Source organism: Leucoraja erinacea, chromosome 31 (assembly GCF_028641065.1).
Source record: "Leucoraja erinacea ecotype New England chromosome 31, Leri_hhj_1, whole genome shotgun sequence".
NCBI classification, from domain to species: Eukaryota; Metazoa; Chordata; class Chondrichthyes; order Rajiformes; family Rajidae; genus Leucoraja; species Leucoraja erinaceus.
Window position 1 is genome coordinate 14,038,305 of NC_073407.1, and position 8,430 is coordinate 14,046,734.

General features: G+C 38.5%; 1 protein-coding gene across 1 annotated transcript in view; it reads left to right on the forward strand.

Moving 5' to 3' along the window:
- Nucleotides 1–8,395, forward strand: part of ak8 (adenylate kinase 8) — a 103,385-nt gene extending 94,990 nt beyond the window's left edge. The window contains exon 13 of the mRNA XM_055660006.1: nucleotides 6,236–8,395. Coding sequence (XP_055515981.1) covers nucleotides 6,236–6,482 — 247 coding nt within the window. The 3' untranslated portion in view covers nucleotides 6,483–8,395. The remainder of the gene's footprint in view (nucleotides 1–6,235) is intronic.
- The last annotated feature ends 35 nt before the right edge of the window (nucleotides 8,396–8,430 follow it).

Below are 8,430 nucleotides of genomic sequence, written 5' to 3' on the forward strand. Positions count from 1 at the left end.
ATATACCATGGGCTATGGGGTTCAAGTCCATAACAGAAAGTGGCAACACAACTAGTTACAATGGTAAAGAAGGCATATGGTATGCTTGCTTTTATAGGACTGGTTGTTGAGTGCAAGAGGCAGGAAGTCATAATGTGAATTTATAGGATTTTGGTCAGGCTGTATGTGGAATATTGCATGCATTACAGGAGGGATGTAGACACTTTGGAAAGGGTGCAAAGGTGGTTTCCCAGAATGATGCCTGGATTTGGAGGCATTAGCCACATGGAGAGGTTGGACAGACTTTCTCTGGAATGCCGGAGGTTGCAGGGAGTTCTGATGGAAATGTCTAAAATTATGAGAGGCATAGATAAGGTAGATGGTCAAAAGCTTTTTTCCATATGGAAAAATCAAATACGAGAGGGCATTGCTTTAAGGTGAGTGAGACAGTGTTTAAAGGAGATGTACCGGGTAATTTTTTTTACACGGAGGGTGATGAGAGCCTGGAACATATTGCTGGGGATGGTGGTTGAGGCAGATACAATAATACAGGTGGCATTTAGAAGATACATTAGCAGATACAATGGCATTTAGGAACGGGCATGGCTATAGCAGTTAAGAGTTGGTCTTAGCATCATGTTCGGCACAGATATTGTAGGCTGAAGGGCCTGATTTTGTGTTGTACTATTCTACGTTCTGTTAAATGGGTAAAAAATTGATAAAAACTTTTATGTTAATTTTTACTATTGTAAACTACATCACATATCATTTTAGCCTGTCCATCTATCCTTATAACATAGGCCAACTATTCCAGCTGTTGCACCAGTAAACTTCTCTAAACAGCTTTCAATATATTAACATCCATCCTTAAATAAGGAAACCGATACACAGTTCCAGATGTGATGTCAACATTGCCCTGTGTATGTCACTGAAGCATAATGTTTAAGAAAGAACTGCAGATGCTGGAAAAATCGAAGGTAGACAGAAATGCTGGAGAAACTCAGCAGGAACGAAGGAACGAAGGAATAGGTGATGTTTTGGGTCGAGACCGTTCTGAAGAAGTCAGTCTGAAGAAGGATCACAACCCGAAAAGTCACCTATTCCTTCGTTCCATAGATGCTGCCTCACTCGCTGAGTTTCTCCAGCATTTTTGTCTAACTGAAGCGTAACCTCCCTTCCTTATATTTTCAATTATTATTGCAATAAGATAGTTATTTTAGCCTTCTTAATTACTTGTTTTATCTACACACGGTACTAGCTTTTCGAGAATTGCTAGGACATCTAGATCTGTTTGTATCTCTGTTTGAAATACCTCACCATTTAGATAAGATGTTCCTTTTTTATTATCTTTCCTGACAAATGTACAATTTCTTTTGAACTCCATCCACTAGATCTTTGCCTACTCATCGATCTATTTCCTTTATAACGTCCTTGGCTTTGATAGTTTTATCACGTTACATCCATATATTCCCCTTTATCCACAAGTTATGTAACTTCCAAGAAAAATATTGGTCAAATATTTCCCCAAATCATATTTGTTGTGCCTGATTGATAATGTATGTTAATATGGTAAGTTTCCGAGTTATGGCCCCCAGACTTATCTGAGGGCAGTAGATAATTTAACATAAAGGCACTATTAACACAATTCACCTCTCCAACACCGCTACCCTCTTAGTAAGTATGCAGATGATACCAAGATAGGGGGTGTTGTGGATAATGAAGAGGATTTCCAAAGTCTACAGAGTGATTTAGGCCATTTGGAAAAATGGGCTGAAAGATGGCAGATGGAGTTTAATGCTGATAAATGTGAGGTGCTACACCTTGGCAGGACAAATCAAAATAGGACGTACATGGTAAATGGTAGGGAATTGAAGAATACAGTTGAACAGAGGGATCTGGGTATAACCGTGCATAGTTCCTTGAAGGTGGAATCTCATATAGATAGGGTGGTAAAGAAAGCTTTTGGTATGCTAGCCTTTATAAATCAGAGCATTGAGTATAGAAGCTGAGATGTAATGTTAAAATTGTACAAGGCATTGGTGAGACCAAATCTGGAGTATGGTGTACAATTTTGGTCGCCCAATTATAGGAAGGATGTCAACAAAATAGAGAGAGTACAGAGGAGATTTACTAGAATGTTGCCTGGGTTTCAACAACTAAGTTACAGAGATAGGTTGAATAAGTTAGGTCTTTATTCTCTGGAGCGCAGAAGGTTGAGGGGGGACTTGATAGAGGTCTTTAAAATGATGAGATGGATAGACAGAGTTGATGTGGACAAGCTTTTCCCTTTGAGAATAGGGAGGATTCAAACAAGAGGACATAACTTCAGAATTAAGGGGCAGAAGTTTAGGGGTAATATGAGGGGGAACTTCTTTACTCAGAGAGTGGTAGCGGTGTGGAATGAGCTTCCAGTGGAAGTGGTGGAGGCAGGCTCATTGGTATCATTTAAAAATAAATTGGATAGGCATATGGATAAGAAGGGAATGGAGGGTTATGGTATGAGTGCAGGCAGGTGGGACTAAGGGGAAAAAAAATTTGTTCGGGCACGGACTTGTAGGGCCGAGATGGCCTGTTTCCGTGCTGTAATTGTTATATGGTTATATTATTATATGGTTACCCACGCCACCATCAATATCTTAACTGGACCAACCTTTAAATACCATGCCTACATCATCTCAGAAATTGGGTACTTTGTAGCTAGTAACACATTTTCCATAAGGCACAAATCGAGAAAGACATGGGATATTTTAGGAGTGCCATTCCAACACTCAAAACATTTGGGTACAATACAGGATAATATAGCCTGGTTGATGGGCACCCATCTTCCATTTAAATATTGATTCCCTCCACAACCACCAGTACACAATGGCTACTTGGTGCATCATCCACAAGTGCACTAACAGCAACTTACTGAGATTTCTTGACAGTGTCTCCTATAACTGCAACCACAATGCTGTCATATGAGGATGTCTTTGTGGGTATTCATATGGGAATGTGCAGCAGACATTTGGGAATCTCGCTAGCTGCAGTTTTCCCTTCAAATATCTTCACAAGAGAAAACATAGCATACTTGTTCAAATTTCTGGAACCCCCTTCCTATTAGCACTGTGGGAGTAATTCACCACAGGGACTCTGGTCATTCAAAGCAATCCATCAATTCTCAAGAGAACTAAATTCTGGCCTTGATAATAATACCTAAACATCCCATAATAATTTGATTGTTGATATTTTGCATCCTCCATCAAATGCCCATTGGGAAGCACGGACCCAGAAAATTGCTTCCAATTGTGTTCACCTCCAGCCCATCTCCACCAATAACCTACGAATCTCAGACATTTACTTCTGTTTGCTTTCCATATCCTACAATGCATCCCTGCTCCGGATCTCTAGATACCTCATTCTAACCCTGGAAAATTCCAAAACTCAACACCCATCCTCCACTCTTTCTAGATTTTAGGATTCTTCTTGCATTGGTTCAATGTGATGATGCCATCCAAAGTGTGAGCTATGGGGAGAGGTTGAGTAGGCTGGGTCTCTATTCCATAGAGTGTAGGAGCATGAGGGGAGATCTTATAGAGGTATATAAAATCATGAGAGGAATAGATTGGGTCGATGCACAGAGTCTTTTACCCAGGGTGGGGGAATCAAGGACCAGTGGACATAGGTTCAAGATGAAGGGGAAAAGATTTAATGGGAATCAGAGACAATAGACAATAGACAATAGGTGCAGGAGTAGGCCATTCAGCCCCTCAAGCCAGCACCGCCATTCAATGTGATCATGGCTGATCATCCTCAATCAGTACCCCATTCCTGCCTTCTCCCCATATCCCCTGACTCCACTATCTTTAAGAGCCCTATCTAGATCTCTCTTGAAAGTATCCAGAGAACTGGCCTCCACCGCCCTCTGAGGCAGAGAATTCCACAGACTCACAACTTTCTGTGTGAAAAAGTTCCTCGTCTCCGTTCTAATGGCTTACCCCTTATTCTTAAACTGTGGCCCCTGGGTAACTTTTTCACACAGAAGTTGGTGAGTGTATGGAACAAGCTGCCAGAGGATATAGTTGAGGCTGGGACTATCCCATCGTTTACGAAACAGTCGGACAAGTACATGGATAGGACAGGTTTGGAGGGTTATGGACCAAGCGCAGGCAAGTGGGACTAGGGTAGCTGGGACATTGTTGGCCGGTGTGGGCAAGTTAGGCTGAAGGGCCTGTTTTCACACTGTATTAGTCTATGACTTTATGACTACATATTATTTCTACATTTTAAGATACTATTATCCTTGATCCTATTGTGTCAAACTTAACTTTAAGTTTGCGAATCATTTTACTGTTGAATCTGTCCTTTCGCGTTACTGGGATTGTGGGTAAATTCATAAACTAAAGACTAGTCATACTGGTTGAATCAGTTATGTTCTAAATGAAGTTCAAAGAAAGTACTGCATCTCACAGGTGCAGTGATATCCTACGAATAGCAGGCAATGGAGGAAATAAAACGGAATAAATCATTACACACAAGTTTCCTTGAGGCAGGGACATAATAAAATTAGGTGTTCGATTGTTAATTTAAAATGTTGCATTGCAGCTAGGACCCAACAACTGTTTTTCAAAGGTCTAGACAACAAATTGTCATTGGTGTGAAGCTCAGATGCTTAGATTATCTCTATATTACTGAAACAACAGAATTAATTTAACAGAACAGAACAGAACAGAACAACTTAAACCTACTCTCCAATCCTCCCAGGACCTCCTCTGTGGCTAGGAAGGATACAAAGATCCTCTTTGTCAGGGCTGCAGCAATTTCTTCTTTTGCCTCCCTCAATAACCTAAAATAGAACTCATCAGGCCCTGGGGACTTTTAGGAGCATTGATGTGCAGAGGGATCTTGTGGTGCAAGTCCATTGCCCCCCTGTAAGTGGCAACATAGTTGATAGGGTGGTCAAGAAGATGTATGGTCTTCATCAGACAGGGCACCGAGTATAAAAGATGGCAACTCATGTGGCAGCTGTATAATGCTTTGATTAGGCCACATTCATGCCGGGGTTAGCAGTAAGGTAGCAGTAAGGTAGCAGTAGCACCCATACTGATAGGTTTGTAATTAGCATGGGTGTCAGGGGTTATGGGGAGAAGGGTGGAGAATGGGGTTGAGAGGGAAAGATAGATCAGCCACGATTGAATGGTGGAGTAAACTTGATGGGCCGAATGGTTTAATTCTGCTCCTGCAACTTATGAACTTATAATTTCCTCAAATCTCTGCGTGTGAATATAACAGTAGGTTGGGTTGTAACTGACCTCTTCTTTCACACATTATAATACCTCTCAGTTTCAATGATCAGTGACGGGGTAGCAGTAAGAGATATAGGCAATAGATGTTAAAACATTTCTCATAGTTCAAAAATGTTCATAAGTTTCTGTCGTATTTCTTAATTGGCTAAATGCTTAATGCAAAAATGTATTTCCAAAACATCAATTAAGATGGGCATTCTAATTGTAATATCTGCTGCTGATGAGCTCTCTGTGACATCCGCTATGCTTTTCTTCTACATTTGATTTATCTTTATGTTTAATTAAACCAACTACAATTACACAACCTGTTAAATTATTTACAGCAATACTAATTTTTTGTCAACTATAATTAACAAAACAATAATATGCATTAACTAATCAGCCTAGTTCTATTTACTGTAGCACAGGTCAGCATGATGCTCAAAAAGTTATGTTATTTATTACACAAAATTTAATTAATCATTACAAGTATTATCTCAATCTAAATTGTCATGTGATTGGGCATAAATATCTGCAATAGATCTGGTTATTATCTTTAATGTGTTATGCATAATTTTAATATCCTCAAAGTTGTTTGAATATTGTAAGGCAGTGTTTAGATTTATTCTAATCAATTTCTCTGCGTTAGGGTAGCATTTGATATTTCCAGCACTTTTCTTATTAACTGGTATAATATTAACATGACATTGATTTTCTCCTTGTCTGTGAACCACACAATAAAATTATTACATTTTCAGTGACATGTTTTCAGATCTTTGCAAAGATGAGATGTTTATGGAAATCTCTGTTGTAAGAGTGAATACAGATTAAAAACTATTTGTGACAAATACTGTATTAGGCCAATTAAAAAAAAAAAATCAGAATAGTCTTGGCAACCCACAAATACAGGAAATCACAATAGTTATTATCTTGTGAAATTAAAAGGACCAAGTTCTGTAATGCAATTCTCTTGTCGTCTTTTTCTTTTCTAGATATCATTCCATCTACAAACCAGCACCAAACAGTCAGGTTTACAGTCGCTGTAAAATAAATCCTAAGGATTTTGAGGAAAATGTGCAGAAAGAACTGGAAGATTATCGTACCAACATTTCTGAGTTGGAGCAATTCTACAGACCTGTCATACGTGTCAACGCAGACCAAGATCCTCACACTGTGTTCGAGTACATTGAGAGCTGTATTGTCAAACCTTTGCCAAAGCAACCAAATGTCTTTATTTGAATATTTTGAAGAAAGCAACTGTGTGATGTCTGTACAATAGTTTGTATCCAACATTTTAAGACATCACTGAAAGTCATTTATTTAACAATAAAATGACCTACCCTAAAACATACATTGCTTCCAAATAATCCATCAGATATTATCCTACAATAAATTCTCACAGCTTACATGTATATCCTTGGAAATTACAGTCGATAGGGATGATTGTGATAAACACGTCCTTGGGTCTATTTCTCTCTGTTCATTATTAACATTATGTATTTTTGCTTCAGGATCTTACATGTTTCTACTCCATAAAAATATCAGTCAGGATTGTAATACTCTGCATCCTGATTTCCATGCATAAAAACACTTCCAGAACCACATACCAAACCAGTATGCTCTTGATTGGAAGGGAATTATATTAGTGTCAGACAAGTCCAACCATGATGAATTCAAGAGTTTGGTACCCTTGTGCCTGAACCAGAAAATGTGCTTTCACTGGCTACTGAATCTTACACGTGATTTTACTTTCAATATTTATTATTTTGCTTCACTAACTCTACTGGGATACTTACATAACAATGTGACCTAAGGGTAGAGTGTATCAAAGAAATAGGAAATAAATGACATTTATTTATTAGTCATTTAAATATATGCTGGTTTTATTGATGAAGCTGCTGCCAACACTGACACTGCTGCGTCAACTGATGATAAAAAGCATTAAGCACATATACCAATTATGCAATATGCTATTCTCTTAATAGATCTTTGTAGTAAAGCTGCTTTTTCCAGTCTCCATTTTTCTTCACTTTGGCGAGTACACAGATGAATGCAAACAAGAAACTGGGCTCCCTCCGACTGCTCCTTTCTATGTTGTACAAGCAGACTCAGGTCAGTCAGTGACCTTCTGGGATCCACTGGGAGAATGCACTGAGAACAAGCATTGAGCCGTGTGGCAGCAGAACAAGTTAATACTCTTGTTTAACGATCCCTTGGAAATGGAGAACAACAGAGATTGCTCTTCGTTATAACTATGTACCAAGTCAGCCTAATTATAGTTCTGGGTATTAAAGGCAGACAATCTTTGGCAATGCTTTATTTTTGATGCAGTTGTGCTTTCCTCTGCACAGAAAGGTAATTAATGATGGTAATTAATACACAGGGGTATTTTTAGACTCTTGTAAATGCTACTTTATGTTCCAAATACCAATCTAAAATTAAAACCCAAATCAAACTACATTTTAGGAGGTCCTCAAGAGGTTAACACTGTCTGCCTTTACCGAGCAGGCTGATTGTGTGCATGAACAGAGACCTCTCCCGAGGAGGATTGCACAATCCACCTGGTCCTTAAAATATAAGATATAATAAACCAGGTTTTCTTGTGAAAACAAACCACAACTTGCGCTTTTCTTCTATATACTTCCCTCTTATCATTGTACGTATTCTCTCTAGGTGATGCATTGTATAGTCTCCCCTGCATGGATGCTTGTTAGGGATAGTACTGCAGGCCATATTTCTGAGAAATGAATGATTAATTTTTTTCCAATTTACAAGAGCATTGTTGTTAAAATTCAATAGCAGAAATTCCCAGGTAGTGAACAGCTAGTTCAGAATAATTACATTCACAGTGAAGATCTCTACTGCACAAACAATATTAATGTCAACAGGAGTTTTAAAAGGGCAATTACGGTAAACCTTTACAGTGTCATTGTCAGTCATTCATCCTATTTAAATGTGTGGTATCTGTATGAATTACAGGAAAATGTATTTGCCCACAACAATTTTTGTTGGTCTAATAAAATGCTAATTAATTTGGTTCATAAATGATATGCTAAATATTTGAAAACAGCAAATTGAACAAATGCTAAATTAAAACCAGTCATGTACCTATTGCAGCACCCACAAAGTTAAAATGTTTTTCTTTGTTCCTAATTCCAATTCTTGCATCTCGTCTTTTTTTGCATGT